This window comes from Heliangelus exortis, chromosome 22 (genome assembly GCF_036169615.1).
Source record: "Heliangelus exortis chromosome 22, bHelExo1.hap1, whole genome shotgun sequence".
Classification (NCBI taxonomy): domain Eukaryota; kingdom Metazoa; phylum Chordata; class Aves; order Apodiformes; family Trochilidae; genus Heliangelus; species Heliangelus exortis.
In genome coordinates this window covers 2,618,581-2,634,732 of record NC_092443.1, presented here as the reverse complement: position 1 = coordinate 2,634,732, position 16,152 = coordinate 2,618,581, and the positions used below count along the sequence as shown (strand labels likewise).

Below are 16,152 nucleotides of genomic sequence, written 5' to 3'. Positions count from 1 at the left end.
GCCTTTTGCTTCCTCCCTCACTGCCAGGAGCCAAAATGGCCGCTCAGGAACCTCCCTCCCACCCTTCCCCCGCCCTCACTCAAGATGGCGGCAGCTGCGCCGCAGGCGCCTTCTCGCCAGCAGTTAAGATGGCGGACGGAAAACGCACCTGGACGGGGCCGCTGGTATCGCACCGCCCGCTCCCAAGATGTCCGCGAGCACCACACGGCTGCCGGTGGCCGCAAACCCGTGGGGCCGGGGCGGCGAGAAGCGCCTGGTGGCACCGGGGGACAGCACCACCAGGGACACGGGATACATGAGGTAGGGGCAGCGGCGGAGGAATGGCTGCGGGAGAAGGGGAGGTGCGGGCCGGCCTCGGGCATCCCTCCCCCCGTCTCCCCTCACACACTCCTTCACCCCCATTCTCCTCACGGTCCGTTCCCCCCACACTCCCTGCTCTGCTCCCCCCTTCTCCTCACAGCTTTCTCCTCCATCTCCACAGGAGCCTCTCCTCACCGACCCCATCGTCCCGGCTGCCCCACAGCGCCCCATTTCCCCCGGGGCACGTTCCCATCATGGGACCGGGAGCGGGACCGGGAGCGGGGAAGCCGCCGGGCCGGGCGGGGGGCGGGAGCAGCGGAGTAGGAGGGACCGGAAAGGGATGTGCCCGCCCGATCGGGAATTCCGGGAGCTCCCTGGCCGCCTGCAGCCGCTCACCCTCCAGTCTCTTTTCGGTGCCCCCGCCGGCAGCCCCCAGGGTACCTCTTGTCCTGCTGCCCTTCATCCTCCTCATCCCCTTCCTCCGGGCCGCCCGCTCCCAAGATGTCCGCGATCACCATGCGGCTGCCGGTGGCTCGGAAACCGGTGGGGCCGAGCGCTCCCCGGGGCGGCGAGAAGCACCTGGTGGCACCGGGAGACACCATCACCACGGACACGGGATACATGAGGTGGGGACAGCGGCGGGAGAACGGGACAAAGGGGAAAAGGGGAGGTGTGGGGCCGGCCTCGGGCTCTCTTGAGGCCGCCGCTCTCTCCGCAGGGGCCACGGCACTTACGTGGAGGAGGAGAAGCTGATCGCCTCGGTGGCCGGCGTGGTGGAGAGGGTGAACAAGCTGGTGTGTGTCAAGGCGCTGAAGACACGGTGAGCGAGGCCGCCCGCTCCGTGTGGGAGGCGTGAAGGGTGGCGGGGGTTTGGCGGGCGGTGTGCGGGGCACGGTGAGGCTGTAACGCGCTGCTCTGCTCTCTCTGTCCCGCTCCCAGGTACAACGGGGAAGTTGGCGACATCGTGGTCGGGAGGATCACGGAGGTAAAGTTGGGGGTTTGGAGGAAGAGTGGGGTCCGTGGGCTGGCTGCTGGGTCCAGGTTCGAGCTGGAGTAGTTCAGAGGTTCCTAAAAGTGCCTCCGTGTCTGTGCATGGCAGCACTGAGAGCAGGGGGGGTTAAACGAGATGAGGCTGGAAGAAGTCAGCAGAGTTGTCTCCTCCTGCAGACTCATCTCACTGCAGCATATCCAGACCACTGGCACAGGCTGCCCAGGGAGGTTGTGGAGTCTCCTTCTCTGGAGACATCCAAAACCCCCCTGGACATGTTCCTGTGTGACCTCCTGCAGGTGACCCTGCTCTGGTCGATGATCATTTTAGGTCCCTTCCAACCCTTCCTGTGACTTTCTGTGACTCCCCTCCTTGTAGAAAAAGCTCTGTATAGAAAAAGCTCTGTGTAGAAAAGCAAAGCTTCTGTATGTTTTTTGAGTGTATATCAACATATTATTTTTCTTCTCCAGGTTCAGCAGAAACGATGGAAAGTGGAAACAAATTCCAGGCTGGACTCAGTCCTGTTGCTGTCATCTATGAATTTACCTGGTGGGGAACTGGTGAGTTGTAGCTCGGTGCCCGGACAGTGTCTTCTGTATCCATGGCAGAAGCTGAGGAGCTCTGGAGCCCTTTCCCCTGTTAGCAAAAGGGTAATGCTGGGTTTTGTGGGCGGATCTGTAGTGCTCTGGGATGTTTCACTCCCACTGTTACTTGGACATAAACACATCAGGGTTATAAAGGTGTGTGAATATGTCTGAATTTCCTTTGGTAACCAGACTGCATTTTGCATGGCATCCTAAGGTCCCTGAACAATGTTGTTATTAACAGATGTTTTTGCATTCTGAGCTACGTGTAACTTTGTCTTTCATTCTGCATTTCAGAGAAGGAGATCAGCAGAAGATGAGCTTGCCATGAGGGACTATCTGCAGGAAGGGGACCTCATCAGTGTATCCTTGTACTGCTTGCACTCAGGCAGGAGCACCAAGGGGAACAGGGAGGACATCCAGACCTCTGCCAGCCTGGCTGGTCCTGGGAGCTCTCAGCTAGCAGCTGGTGGCACTGGGCAGCATCAGGAATATTGTTTCCTTAAGTGGCACTGACAGGCAGAGGTCCAGTCTGTATTTTCTGATGGAGCTGTGTCACTGCACACCCGGAGTCTGAAATATGGGAAGGTAAGTTGTTCAAAAGCACTTGGTTTCTGCCTAATTCTGCTCCAGTTGACTTCTATAAGGCTTTTTAGGAGCATTTTTAAGAAGGAAGCTCTGGAGTAGAGCAGGATGTTGTTACAACCCACTTCTGCAGATTAGGAGGAGACTTAACTCCTGTGTGGGAGCACCAAACAGTTTCCCTAAAGCAGAAGGCATGCCCTTGAGTTGTTCTTTGAGCTGCTGCTCTCCCTGTCCACCTAGCAGCTTGCATATTAAACCCTGGGGAGAAAAATCTTCTGATTTCAGCTTCATCACTCCTCTTGAGCAGGCCATTGCCCCTGTGACTTGTTTCTCTCTCCAGGGCTCTATTTTAGGCTTTACACAGTTGGCATTTATCTCTGGTTTTGTGCATTGAAATGAGCCAAGGGGCTACTGGAGTGTAGGCTGCAGTTTGGGATTACCAGACCAAGGGTATTGGCACTCAAAAGATGAAAGTAAAATGTGCTTCCTGCAAAAAAGGCTGAAAGATTGGATCCAAAGTGATTGCATTAAGAGGGAAAATGGTCTGTTAAATTGGGCCTCTAACTTCTCCCCTTTCTGCAGGGATGGGTGATGGGTAGTTATGATCAAGATATTAACATTTGTGCTAGGCACTTGGAGTATTCATCTCCAAAGCACTGCTGCACAGGCACTAGAGAATCCTCACAGCACTCCCAGAGGCTGCTGGGTTTTATATTCACTGTTCCACAGGAAATGGTGTTAAAATGGGCTGGTTTCTAGATGAGAAGTGGTGTGCATGTTGGTGACTTAATGTTTTATCTATGGTGGCTCATAACTCTCATGCTGAATCTTGTGGTCTTCTCTTCAGCTTGGCCAGGGTGTGCTTGTTCAGGTCTCTCCCTCCCTTGTGAAACGTCAGAAGACACATTTCCATGACTTGCCCTGTGGTGCATCTGTGATCCTTGGCAACAATGGCTTTATCTGGATCTACCCAACTCCAGAGCAGAAAGATGAAGAGGCAGGAGGCTTCACCACCAACTTGGAGGTAATGTTTCAGGGCAGGTGAACCACTCCTCCAACATTTTGTTAGTGTAACATAGAGATACATGAAAGCTCTCAAGATTTAGTACTGGGTTCATGGCAAAGCTTTTTTTTATGGTAGGTTTGCATTTTTTTCTCTGTCTATTTATCTCTTCCTCTCTCCTTCCTCAGCCTGTTCCCTTGTCTGACCGGGAGGTGATCTCACGGCTCCGAAACTGCATTGTGGCTCTGGTTACCCATAAACTGATGCTCTTTGACACCAGCATCCTGTATTGCTATGAAGCATCCCTTCCTCATCAGGTACAGAAAGCAGTGTTGTTTATTTTACTCCACACTGTAGGGAGGGAATGGAGAGGCCACGTCAGTTGCTGCTGAAGACAGGAAGGTGGTAGGGCTTCCTTTTGGCTTTCCAAAGTGTCCTCTAGTGACAATGTGGCCTTCTCCCCTTCTGAAGAACATAAATTTCCTTGGACATTTTCAGAGATAGTTTGAAGGGTTCTGATTTGGGCAAAGTCCAGCTATTCCTATAGAGAAATAGTTCAATTTCTTGATAGAGGTGTATTCTTGCTGGGATTATGGACCCTCTGTAATCCCTGTTGGAAACTGTTGAATTTTGGGGATTGTGTGAGGTTAAGGTGCAGTTCAAGAGGAAATAAGTGTCTTTGAATCCACACCCTGCACTGCTAGAAAGCTGTCTCAGTTAGATCTCTTGCTGTACAGCTTTTCTGGTGATTCCTGCCAGCACAACCCCTAGCAGTTCTCTTCTCAAAAATGGATAAAATCTGAATTGTCCTCTGCTTTAATTCACACTGGCAGCCTACTCAGTTAGATGGGATGATTTTGAACTATGCTTCTGATTAAGCCATCTCTCCCCTTCCCAAATAGTGGTGTGTATCCTTCAGTAGCAATTCCTTTGATTTCTGAGGGTCTCTGTAAGAATTTCTAACTCTGGCAAAAGACTTTGCCTTGGCCCCTCTGCTGTGATAGCCTTGTTTGACCACAACCCTGTAAACTCACTGCTCATTGCTATACTGGGGGTCTTGTCTCTACAAAGTGTGCTACAGTAGTAGTTGATTTTTGGTGCCAATATTACTCTTCTTTCCACTCCAGATCAAGGATGTTCTGAAACCAGAGGTGATGGAGGAGATCATTCTGGAAACCCGACAGAGGTTGCTGGAGCTGGAGGGATAAGCTGGAGGTTCCAATCAGTGGAGTTTTCTTGCCTCAAAAGACAATTTTAAAGTGAATCAGGTTGGCTGGAGCACCAGGTGGAGAGATCCCCTTCAGGTGGGTCTTCAGTGGGAGTGCTGTGAGGATTCTCTAATGCCTGTGCAGTCATCTGCATGCCATGCTTGCACCTGACCCTTGGTGATTGGACTTTGTTCTCACAGATCCAAAAATTTACCTCAAACCCTAACATTTGGCATGTTAAGAACCTGCAGGCTGTAACAGGCATGTGCCAGAAGCAGTCATTGAAGTTCCAGCATGGCAGCTTTTGATTCTCAGTATTATTTTCTGGTGTTCTAGGCCCCAACGTTCATTCCACACTTCAGAAACCACCCAGATTCTTTATTTTAACTCCTAGGATAACTCCTTTTGGTACAGTAGTACTAAATAGTACTTCAGAACAACAGCCTTTTAGTGCAGCAGCCTGAAAAATTGATACCTGACTTTTATGAAGATGCAGAGGCAACTGGAATGTATCTCAGCACTTGTTGCTTGTCTGATGCCCCTGAACTTTTTGCAGAGTGATAGAGAGGAAGGGATGAATTTTGTCATGTTTCTGTCTCCCCAAAAGCTTTCTAAATCTTCTTAATTTTTCCTTTACTGTGATGTAAATCTCCCAGTCTGTCCTCTGACTCAGAGCTCTCATTTTTCTGTTTAAGACTGCAAATCACAGATACAGCCTTTTAGAGGACAAGAATATCCACACCCTTGCTAACCACATTTTGGGTCTGGTTGTTCATTGCTTCTGTGTCTCAAGGGTATGAGATGGATGTGGCATGCTCTGGCCAGGAGCCATGGGCAAGCAGAACCTTCTCAGTTTGTGCATCCTACTTGTTCCTTTTATATACCTGATGTGGTGAGCTCCTCCTCGGAGGAGGCTCCGTTATTGTTTTCTATTAAATAATTTACATTTCAATAAATTTTTTTGAAACAGATCAGTCACTCAGGATTCTGTGCAGTGCTTGTCTTTCTCCAGAATGAACTTGGTCTAGCTAGAGAGAGCTGGCTCAAGTTTTCTTGTGCCAGGACACTTGGAGTGGTTTGCAGTGTCCTGTTATCTCCTTTTCAGCTGTTGCTCCTCATGCCATTCAAGCAGGACTTGACCTTCCTGTTCAGAGTATATTCTGTTCAGACTTCTTTAAGTAGATCTCCTGGCATTGTTCACAGAGATTATGGGGAGCTCAGTGGTGAAGATCCTCAGGTTGTGGTTAGAACCTCAGGACAGTGGTTAGAGCCCCAGGCAAAAGGAAAAATCGATTCTATCTTTTCCTGGGAACTAGGATTACCCTTCCTTGTTTCCGATCTAGCCCAGCCTGCTCTGCCTGGTGTAAGCACTAGGTGGCAGCTTGGGATCGCATTTGTAGTGTTTTATTTTCCTCAGCAGCTCTGCCAAAGAGCAAAGCTGGATGTTTGCCACCAGTGCTGCTGCCTAAAGACTCCAACATCATGGAGCTCAGTGGCTAAGGACAAGCAAGGACATGGGTAATCCATTCTGCTGCTGCACAGCTCCAACTTCTGCTGCTGCCTCTGTAAAACAGGACTTAACTTCTTGGGGATGGGGGTGAAATGCTCAACACAAGACCTGGGAATTGTTATTTTTGAACTTTATGAGGATTATTTAGTAAGGTTTGCAGCAATCACATCAGGTTGATGTGGGAAGTTTGTAAAACTGAAGTTGGGTGGTGACATTGATGGTGACACTTCTAGGTCTGTGCATGAGGCTGGTAGCAGCATTATTCACATCTGCCTGCACAGGAATAGTGCAAAAAGGCTAAAAGCTTTAGCAGCCTCTGCATCTTTTAATTAGATTTTTTTTTTTTCCCCTACCCAGTTGCTGTAATTCAGCAGCTGTTTATCTTATTACCATATGGGGAGGTTCAGGGATTTCTGCTGTGAGGCTTCTAGATATAAGCAGATTGGGGGATATAGAAGCAATGAGAGAAAGTATCTGATGTCCTCCCTTTTTAAAGCATTTTTGAAGGCTGATGGAGAGGTCTGTATTTAATCCAAGAGATCTCTCTGAATCTCTGCCACTTAAATACCTCTGTGTCAGTTAAAGGACAAAAGAGTGAAGAGACTGCAGCACCACCAGAGAGATCTGAGACCTGGAAATGGTTCTGCTGAATGAATGCAAAATGCTGCTCTGTCCTCAGCCAACCTCTCTGCAGCCATCTAACAGGTCAGAAAGGGGCTGGGGGCATTAGGAGGCTCTTGAAAGTGTTGTAGGTAATGTGGTGGAAAGGTACTGAGGAGGTGTGCTCTGGAGGTGGCTCATTTAGAGCTGGATCATGCTCATGGGTACCAAGCATGAGCTGCCAGACCTGCAAGGTGAGACAGTGCCAGGTTTTAATAACACAGATCTTAGGGAAAGGGTGCTGGAATCTCTGCAGCAGGCTGTGTGGGCTGCACGGCTGAGTTGTTAGATATTTGTATTTTTTCCCCTTTTTCCCCTTTTTCCCCTTTTTCCCCTTTTTCCCCCCTTTTTCCCCCCTTTCTTCCCCCCTTTCTTCCCCCCTTTCTTCCCCCCTTTCTTCCCCCCTTTCTTCCCCTCTTTCTTCCCCTCTTTCTTCCCCCCTTTCTTCCCCCCTTTCTTCCCCCTTTCTTCCCCCCTTTCTTCCCCCCTTTCTTCCCCCCTTTCTTCCCCCCTTTCTTCCCCCCTTTCTTCCCCCCTTTCTTCCCCCCTTTCTTCCCCCCTTTCTTCCCCCCTTTCTTCCCCCTTTCTTCCCCCCTTTCTTCCCCCTTTCTTCCCCCTTTCTTCCCCCTTTCTTCCCCCTTTCTTCCCCCTTTCTTCCCCCTTTCTTCCCCCTTTCTTCCCCCTTTCTTCCCCCTTTCTTCCCCCTTTCTTCCCCCTTTCTTCCCCCTTTCTTCCCCCTTTCTTCCCCCTTTCTTCCCCCTTTCTTCCCCCTTTCTTCCCCCTTTCTTCCCCCTTTCTTCCCCCTTTCTTCCCCCTTTCTTCCCCCTTTCTTCCCCCCTTTTTCCCCCTGCATAGCAGTCTTTACTGTGCCTTGTTTCCCAGCTTCTAATAGCCTTGTCCCGATTATGTACCTTTTTTTTTTTTGTTATTTATGCTCAATAAATGAGAACATAAACAGTGAGCTTGAGATCTGCACTGCTTGAGCTCTGAGCTTTCTCATTCCTCCTGCTCACTGTAGCATTCTGATATTTTGGCCTTGGGGATGTATTAAATGGGAGATACCTGGCATTTTGTTTTTAAGCCTGAGAATAAGAGCACCAGCTGCTCAGGTTTGGTTATGGATCTTTTCTGCTGTGTGAGGGGAACTGAAGGTCTCGGTATTTTCCTTCCTGGCCACGAGGGGTCATTGGTGTTCACTGGAAATTCATCCAATCTCAGAATTCTGTAAGAAGGCTTCAGCCAGGGCATTGCTGGCAGTTCCTGCAATCCCATCCAGCAGGTAACAAGAGCTGAGTGAGAAGCTTTATGGGGAGGGGGAAACTTCCTGAGCAGTTTCAGAAGTGGATATGAAAGGGAACAGCCAACATTTCATCTTGATTTGGCTGAATCCCTGTGACTCCACCTCCTTGATGTGCACCATCAGTGCACATCCTTCTCAAAAGCTCTGGGATCTCTGCTGGATGGGGGAGCCAGGGTCCTTTTTTCCATACTAGATCTGCAAGGGGTATGTAAAAAATTCCTTTGAAATGGGAAGTGCTCAAGATGTAAAGGAGGGCTCCAGCAAAAGCAGTGTCCTCTTGAATTTTTGAAACAGGCAACTTCTAAGGAGGGATGAAAAGGCTTCTCTGGTTTCAGAGCAAAATCACAGTTGAAAAGGGTGGGAGAAAACTAGTAAGTGTTCCCTTTTATATGGGGAGCTAAAACACCCATGCATGCATTAAAACAGCTTTAACACCCCTCTGATTTCTTAGGTTATCAGTGTCTGGTGCTGTGGAGCCTGTTTGTAAACCACATGCAGCACCTGCCTGTGCTGCTTACTCCAGGGTTAATACAAGGCACAGATGTGCTTGAAAGTGGAGCTGGTAAATAGTTCCCTTGCTGGTGAGTGCTGCCTGCAGAAACAAGCACATAAAATCACTTGTCTGTAGAAATAATTCTCCTGTTTCTTGGTGGTGGTTTTTGATTTGTGTGCTAATATGAAGAATGGCAACCTCTCCCTGAAAGTAATAACCACTGGGGTTTTAAATTAGTGCTAATGAGTTATTAATCCAATTACTCCTGCTTATTACTTCTGTATCATCTGCATGCAGTTTTGCTGTTCATTTGAGGTGAGTGGTATAAATGCAAAGCTTTGAGCAGATCCTAGAAGATACTGAAATCCCACTGAGATTATACAGGCAGTCTTGAAATGGTTGTTTCAGGTTCCTGAGGACTGCTACTTAATGTGCTCAAATTTATTATTTGATAAAGAGATTGAAGCTTTAAGATATTGTTATGGAGGAAGCATCACTTCAGCTGTTGGATGTAACAACCCAGACTTAATGAAGGTAAACAGAAAAATTATTGACATTTCTTTTATGAAATATCTGGGATGTACACAGGCCACACATGAGGCTTGATTGAATTAAACCTTCTGTAGATTAAAAAAAAATTTATTCTGTATTCACCCAGTTGTTCTGTCTCTGTCTTCTCTAATAACTTCTGAACCCATGGGGCACCTTCAAGATTGTTACCCTGAGACAATTGTGTTCATAAAAACTGACAGCAGGGTAGGGGACAGAAAAGGCAGTACCCTTCAGGAAGGAAAAGAGGGCAGATGCCTTGCTAAGATATTTGGGAGTTACCAGCTGGCCCATCTGCCTGTGTATAGCTCCAGATTAACTACAGCATTGCTTTGGGAAAAGGGAAATGCTTTTGGAGCAACTGTTGAGAGAAAAGAGGCTGGGGACCTCCCCCACTTTGCTGCCTGTGATGGCAGAGAATCAGAAGTTAACTGACTGTTAACTGAGTGATAAATTTACCAAATCTGGTAAATAAAAAGTAAGTACATTTCACTTCACAGAGAAGTGCATATTCAGCCTGTATTGTCCAGAACACAAGTCCTGCTGATTTGCAATTACCTTTGCATATTTTGGTCAAGGTCTTTTGAGTATTACAGACCTGGGGTAGTCTTCTGGTGCTCCCTTCTTCAGCCCTGTCATGGCAGGAGAAATTGTCCAGGATCTTTCAGTAAGTCCTAGAAGGGAATAACTTTTTCAGTAAAGGGTGGTTGGCATTGATTTTTTTGTAACAAATTTCCAACAACATTCATTCTAACAGAGAGCCTGAGTCCGTGCAATTTGAGTCACTGATGGAGAAATACAATGAGAAATGGTTTGAGATCGGTCTCTTGGCTAGGAACTAGGGATGCAGGAGCAGCCTGGCACAGCAGAAGCTGGAGTGTCCCATAGGGCTGTATAAAGTGCTAAATTTCAGATGCTATTGTTGGAAGATGAGAAATAAACGTCTGCCAAGGACCTTGAATATGGCATAGGAGACATGGAGTGTGTTTGGATTTGTCACAAGGGAGGAGTCAGTATAAACAAGCCACTCTCTCCAGATGGTTACCCTGAGCAGGAGGCTACAGCACAAAATTGCATTTGTGTGTTCTCCAGTTGATGAGTGGGAGCAACTGCAGACCTTTGACCAAAGCATCCTGACCTCAAGCTGCTGCCTCAGCCCTCTGCTATCCCCAAGGTGAACTGGGGAACATAGAAGAAACTGAATATGTCACTCTCTGTGCTCTTTAGGTTGGGGAATGCTCATGCTACACATCAATGTGGGCTGCATTTGGGGGTTTAACTTACCAAATGGTGCATGGAAGCAGATCAATAAAGTATCTGCTGCATTCAGCAGCCTCTGTGGCTGTGTTTGGTCCCCAGCTCTGCATCCACCCCGACAGCATTAATGAGGATGTGAAGTCCTTGGTGCAATCAGGGTGATGGATCTGGGGTTGTGGAAAAGCTGCTGGCTGTGCACACAGCTGCCCTGGGACTCTGCACAGGAGGAGATCTCAGGCGGCTTGAGGGCCAAGGAGCTTGGCAGGCAAAGGGGCACTGAGCTCCAGATGAGCACTCTGGGTCCTTTGCCCCATGGTGCTATGATAGCAACTCCCTGTCACTTCCACCATCTTCCCATTCATCCCACTCCTTCCATGGCTTCCCTCCAACATCTCTCCTTGCCCTCTCCATCCACCTCATGTTCCCTTCATTTCCCTCCTGCCTTCACCCTGGAGACACCTTCATATCCCCCAGGAGTTCCCTCACATCTCCCCTCACACACTCCTTCACCCCCATTCTCCTCACGGTCCGTTCCCCCCACACTCCCTGTTCTGCTCCCCCTTCTCCTCACAGCTTTCCCCTCCATCTCCACAGGAGCCTCCTCCTCACCGACCCCATCGTCCCGGCTGCCCCACAGCGCCCCATTTCTCCCGGGGCAGGTTCCCGTCATGGCGGCGGGATCGGGGCCCGGAGCGGGGCAGCCGCCGGGCCGGGCGGGAGGCGGGAGCGGCGGAGTAGGAGGGGCCGGAAGGGGATGTGCCCGCCCGCCCCGCCGGCTGAGGACGGGGCTGCGCCGCGCCGGGGGTTCCGGGAGCTCCCTGGCCGCCTGCAGCCGCCCCCCCTCCAGTCTCTTTTCGGTGCCCCCGCCGGCAGCCCCCAGGGTACCCCTTGCCCTGCTGCCCTTCGTCCCCTTCCTCCTGCCGGGCCTGCCGGGGCCCCCTCCGGGCGTGCGGCCGCCCCCCCGCCCGGCCCCCTCCGCGCGTCCCGCCGCGGCCGGGCTGGGTTCGGCCCCGCAGCCGCTGCCCGCCCGGGCCTTCCCCTCCTCCGGCTTCACCCGCGGGGATGCGGCCGGTCCGATCCCCCCCGTTTGACCTCTTCTGGCTGCTCTGCAGGAACCGACCTCCCGGAGCTCAACCCCGGCTTCGCACCCCGGCCTTGGTACCCGGTTCCGTCTGAGGCGGGCAGCAGGCCGGGAGGGCGGCCACCTGCTCCGGCCCGGCGGTCCCTGCCTTGTTTCGAAGCCAGCATGGCCCCGCCGGCCCGCTTGGCCTCGGCCGCTGCTGGGGAGAGGTAGCGGCGGTGCGGGCGGCCCCAGGATGGCGATGGAAGAAGGTGAAGCGTGAGACCGGACCGGACCGGACCGGACCGCGGGTCCCCTCCTCTTGTCCCTTCCCGTCCTTTTCCTTCACCCCGAGGAGCGTGTGGAGCCTGCCAGGCCCCGAGCTGCCCCTGCTTGGCCTTGCAGCTGACATGGTTCCAGCCGAGTTGATCCTGCTAGACTTCAGCGGTACTTGAAGCCAAATACGTGGCTCTTTGGCCTTTGCTAACTCAATGCTATGCAAAAGAAAAGGAGGAGGAAAAAAAAGGAAACCTTGACACTGGTTGCAGTGGGAATGGCTTTTTCCTGCCCTGGGTGAGCCTGCATGTGGTTTCTGGGCTTGTTGAGATGAACTGATTCTCCTTCAGCTGGTGGAAGACACACTGCATATGGCAACCTGAAACTTTGGTAATGTTTGGTCATTGCTAAAAGCAGTTGGAACTTTTAATTTTTTTATTTTTTTTTTTAATTTTTATTTTTTAAATTTTGGCATTAAGTCACCTAAGGAGCCTTGTTTCCATCTTCAAGATCATTGAAGGAACCTGTGCTTGTCTTAATTACCGCCTCAAGTGACTCTTATCACGCAGTGAGTACAACCACCTAAAGCAACCTTCTCCTTCCAAGCACCTTCCCAGCCTGGAAGATCAGGGATCACAGACTTCGAAAACTTCTCGTCCTGGGAAAGGCTGCCCATAGTTACTTTATGGGGCAGCAGCCTGGAAAAGTTCTTGGGGACCAAAGGAGGCCAAGTCTGCCTGCCCTGCACTTTATCAAAGGAGCAGGGAAGAAGGAGTCATCAAGGCATGGGGGCCCACCCTGTAATGTCTTCGTTGAACATGGTAAGTGGTTTTTATTGGTACTTCTTCTGGTTTGCTTTTTATTTGCCAAAATAGGTGCAATATGAATTTATCCAGGGGCACGGTGCAGATATATTCTGCTTTACAGAAGTGTTCTGTTTTCTCTCACTTGTTTCTTAATCTTCTTGCTTATTAGGAAAACTAATTGTTTGTTACTATTGTGATTGTCTGTTAAGAAAATACTTGGGTCAGATTGCTTCAAGCCTGGGAGGAGGTTATTGTAAGGCTAAACATGAAATGCAAGGAAGTGACTTGTTAACTTTGTACGAGTTTCTCGTGTCTGTTTTAGGTGTGTTCTGGTTTACAGACTGGGAAAGTGTTACATTCATCTCAAGTTTTCTGTTTCCTAGGTATAGACCACCCACAGCTGAAGGTGATGCTGTGGTCAGGGACATGAGTTAATTAATTATCTTTACAGAAGGGACTCTGCTGCTTGGAGAAAAAAGATACTACTTTTGGAAAGTTTGTGGCTGCTGCTGTTGTGGAAACCTGTTGGAAGAAAAGTTTCTTGTGAAGTTGCTTAGTGCATTTGTAGCACTTTTGGTTATTTGTTTCTCATAGCCTTTTGAGCCTTCATCTCCTGTTATGACTGATTTGGGTGCTGGATGCTAACAGTGGCCAAGTTTAGGGACACAGTGCCCCTGTCACTTGCTGGTCTTCTGCAAATTAAGAGGGGACTGAGAATTTCAGGAAAGAAACCAGATGAAAAGCTCAGTAGTACTTAGTGGGAGGTTTTGTGACTGTTTCATATGTTGCTTTTTTCTTTTTCCTGTAAAAAAACCAAATGACCAAAGATATTGTAAACTGAAGGCATCTCTAAAAATGAGACAGGAAAATGCATTGTTTTACAGAAATGTTTTGGAGTAATTCTTGCTTTTGATCAGTGCTTTTTTAATTCTAATATTCTTTGAGAATATTAGAACTGCTGCCTGTTGCCTGTCTTAGGCTGGAGACTGGGATTTTGTGAAAACTTCTTCAACAGTTTTGTCCTCTTGAGGAAGTTTGTCTGTGAACAAAACCAAACTGCATCTCTAAGCTTTGTCTAACAAAAAAAAAATTATTTGCTGGGTATTTGCTGGGTCTGAGAACACAATCTGGTTAGTGGAAAAGTTTTGGCTCAGTTTTGTTTCAACTGGTCTTTGCTTTCAGACTTGATCTTTGTGCTTCCAGAAGGGCCCAAGAAATCCTGTGCAGTGTTCAGCAAAACCCAGACAGGTCCTGAGTTATGTGCTGCTGTGCTGAGACACTGTTTGGAGTTGCACCAGTGTTATTTATTTTCCCAATCAGTGCTTGTGCACCGAGGAAATTAAAGGTGATTAAGGGAAGATTAGAGAATGTAAGGGCTAATTTGGCCCTCTGATGATAAACCTGCTGCTGGAGTTATACAAGCCACCCTTTCAATCCTGTTATTGACTCACAGCCTCCACCCCCAGTTTGGTTGCTGCTTTTAATACTTTGGACGAGTTTCAAGGTCAGCTGAGATACAGCAAAAGCCCCAACTGCAAGCAAGTACAATATTCTAACTGCCTTTGGTGGTTTGATGTAGCAGAAGAGCCAGAAACACTCCTTTTTGATCATCCAACAGGAATAGGCAGATGGTAACTTCTTGCCACTATGACCTGAGGTCAGAAGATCCTAGCACATTTGCAAAGAAAAATAGCATCTCTAATGTCCATACACCATATGTCCACAAGAGACCTCAGTGTCTTGATTTAGAAAAGAATAAACTTGAAAGGGGACATCAAGGCCAGGACATCTGTTAAGAAAACTGCAAAAGATCAGCCTCGCTTCTCCACATGAGGAAAAGTTTCTTCCTTTGGGTGTATGGAATGGTTCTTCAAAGTACAAACTGTCTGTACAGTCTGTCAAAGTACAGACAGCAGGGGCTGCACCACCCTTGTTTGTTGCCCAGCCTGTCCAGAAAAATGACAGCTTAAAATATCTGAAAAGATACAAAGGAAGCAAAGTTCATTTTAGCGAGGTCTTAATTTCCCTTTTTTTTTTTTTTTTTTTTTTAGTTTGGTAATTTGTCTTTGAAATATGTAGCCTGACATACTTTGTAATTTATGGACAGAATAGTATTTAATGTTTTGAGAGTTATTACTCAGTTATGGTGCCATAGGCTGTAGTTCATAAAAACAGATTACCATTTTTTTAGGGCTTAAATTTTTGCACGTTTGTCCTTCAGTACTTTCATTACACAGTTTTTTTCTGAGCTGTTCCAAACACTGTGTCTGGTTTCTCTGTCACACTGTGGGACCTCGTTTATCCCAGGGAAGTCATGTTTCTTTATTTCATAACTAAGAAATGCTGAAGAAATTCTGGGGTGGGCTGCTCCAGGCAAAGACCTAGAAATAGTTGAACTCTTGGAGGTACTTGTTTGAAGTTCTTGTGTATTAAAACCCATGATAAAACAGCAACAACCAGAAGAGGAGTTGGCAGTGACTCTCCTGGCATGGTTGTGTTTTTGTAAAGCTTCTTCATGACCCTTTTTCAGTGGGACCACAACCTGCTAAGTTCAGCAGACACTTCGCAGTGGTTTTCAGAGCACTGAAGAGCTTAATTGCTTCAGTGGTGTTGAGTCTGAGCTGGAAGGGGTAGGGAATATTCCCAGTTGCTAACAGGGGAAGGCAAAGGAGCTTGGAGGGAAGTAATCCAGTTTCTTGGTCCTTGCACTTTCTGTAGCACTCAAAGCTCTGCATCCAGAGGCTTCTGAAAAGCAAGGAGGCAACTGGGCAGAAATCAGCTCTGCTGGTGGTCAGTGTTCTGTGAGAAGAATGCAGAAAGGCTCTAAATTTTGCCATGAGTTGACTGAGGAGTGCACTAAGGGGTGTGTGTGTGTATGTGAAATAATCTCTGGGCAATTTTTGGGCTTCTTTCTTTGTTTTGCTGCTTCTTCCACTGAGGGTGTTTCACAAACTGGAGCTCCCACTGGCGTGGTTACCCTGGGCAGCAGAGGAGCCCTTGATGGGTTTTTACAGGTTTCAATTTGATGCAGATCACTCCATCTTGCAAGCTTAAAATTGAGAGGAAAATATAAAGGCAAAGTGTGCCTCTTCCCCTCTGCTTTCATCAGCTGAGAATGAGTCTACAGTGACTGCTTTTTGGAAATATGCAACTGGTCAGCAGGCAGGTAATGGGTAAGACTTTGTCAATGGATTTTTAAGTTTACACTTGAGTGTATCTTGTGCCTTTCCAGAACATTAATCTTGGCAAAACTCAAACTTTTGAAAAGAAAGACATATTCCCCCCAGGGCTCAACTCTGATCTCCTGTTGGCTGGAGTTACCTGGAGTGAATGCCACACCTTCTCCAGCTGTCTGGGGTAGGTGTTGCTGTGCTGAGTGATGAGCAGATTCCCTGAAGCATCTTGGAAGTACAGTAGCTCCGAGCAACATCATCACCTGAAAGCTTAAAAAATGAATTCCAGTCTTTAGACCTGTGTTGCTGTGGTGGAGGAGAGATGCTGGGGTCACTTTTTAGCAAGGTGATGGGTTTGGTCTCCAGCTTGGAATTCCATTTACTGCACTATTGAGTGTTG

At 48.5% G+C, this 16,152-nt stretch overlaps 2 protein-coding genes across 4 annotated transcripts in view; both read left to right on the top strand.

The window, feature by feature from the left end:
• The first annotated feature begins 653 nt into the window (after positions 1–653).
• Positions 654–10,509, top strand: EXOSC2 (exosome component 2). 3 transcript variants are annotated; one of them, XR_011730306.1, is made up of 11 exons: positions 680–926; positions 1,019–1,120; positions 1,240–1,285; positions 1,759–1,848; positions 2,170–2,235; positions 2,392–2,460; positions 3,305–3,481; positions 3,649–3,777; positions 4,588–4,764; positions 9,040–9,165; positions 9,938–10,509. XR_011730306.1 is itself a non-coding variant. In XM_071766540.1 (9 exons), the coding sequence occupies exons 1-9, from the start codon at positions 802–804 to the stop codon at positions 4,666–4,668; spliced, it is 885 nt and encodes a 294-aa protein (XP_071622641.1). In that variant the 5' UTR covers positions 654–801; the 3' UTR covers positions 4,669–5,639. The 3 variants fall into 3 exon arrangements, 1 of the variants encoding a protein (XP_071622641.1); XR_011730305.1 differs by lacking the exon at positions 9,938–10,509 and having other exon boundaries at positions 9,040–9,285; XM_071766540.1 differs by lacking the exons at positions 9,040–9,165; positions 9,938–10,509 and having other exon boundaries at positions 654–926; positions 4,588–5,639.
• Positions 10,510–11,190: 681 nt separating this feature from the next.
• ABL1 (ABL proto-oncogene 1, non-receptor tyrosine kinase) overlaps positions 11,191–16,152 on the top strand; it is a 77,726-nt gene continuing 72,764 nt past the window's right edge. The window contains exon 1 of the mRNA XM_071766538.1: positions 11,191–12,594. Coding sequence (XP_071622639.1) covers positions 12,459–12,594 — 136 coding nt within the window. The 5' untranslated portion in view covers positions 11,191–12,458. The remainder of the gene's footprint in view (positions 12,595–16,152) is intronic.

Excerpts from the sequence above, each read along its gene's own strand:
- EXOSC2 (XM_071766540.1), top strand. The coding sequence starts at position 802 with ATGTCCGCGATCACCATGCGGCTGCCGGTGGCTCGGAAACCGGTGGGG. Across the intron at positions 1,849-2,169 it reads ATTTACCTGGTGGGGAACTG|AGAAGGAGATCAGCAGAAGA; the intron begins GTGAGTTGTAGC and ends TCTGCATTTCAG. Across the intron at positions 3,482-3,648 it reads GCTTCACCACCAACTTGGAG|CCTGTTCCCTTGTCTGACCG; the intron begins GTAATGTTTCAG and ends CTCCTTCCTCAG.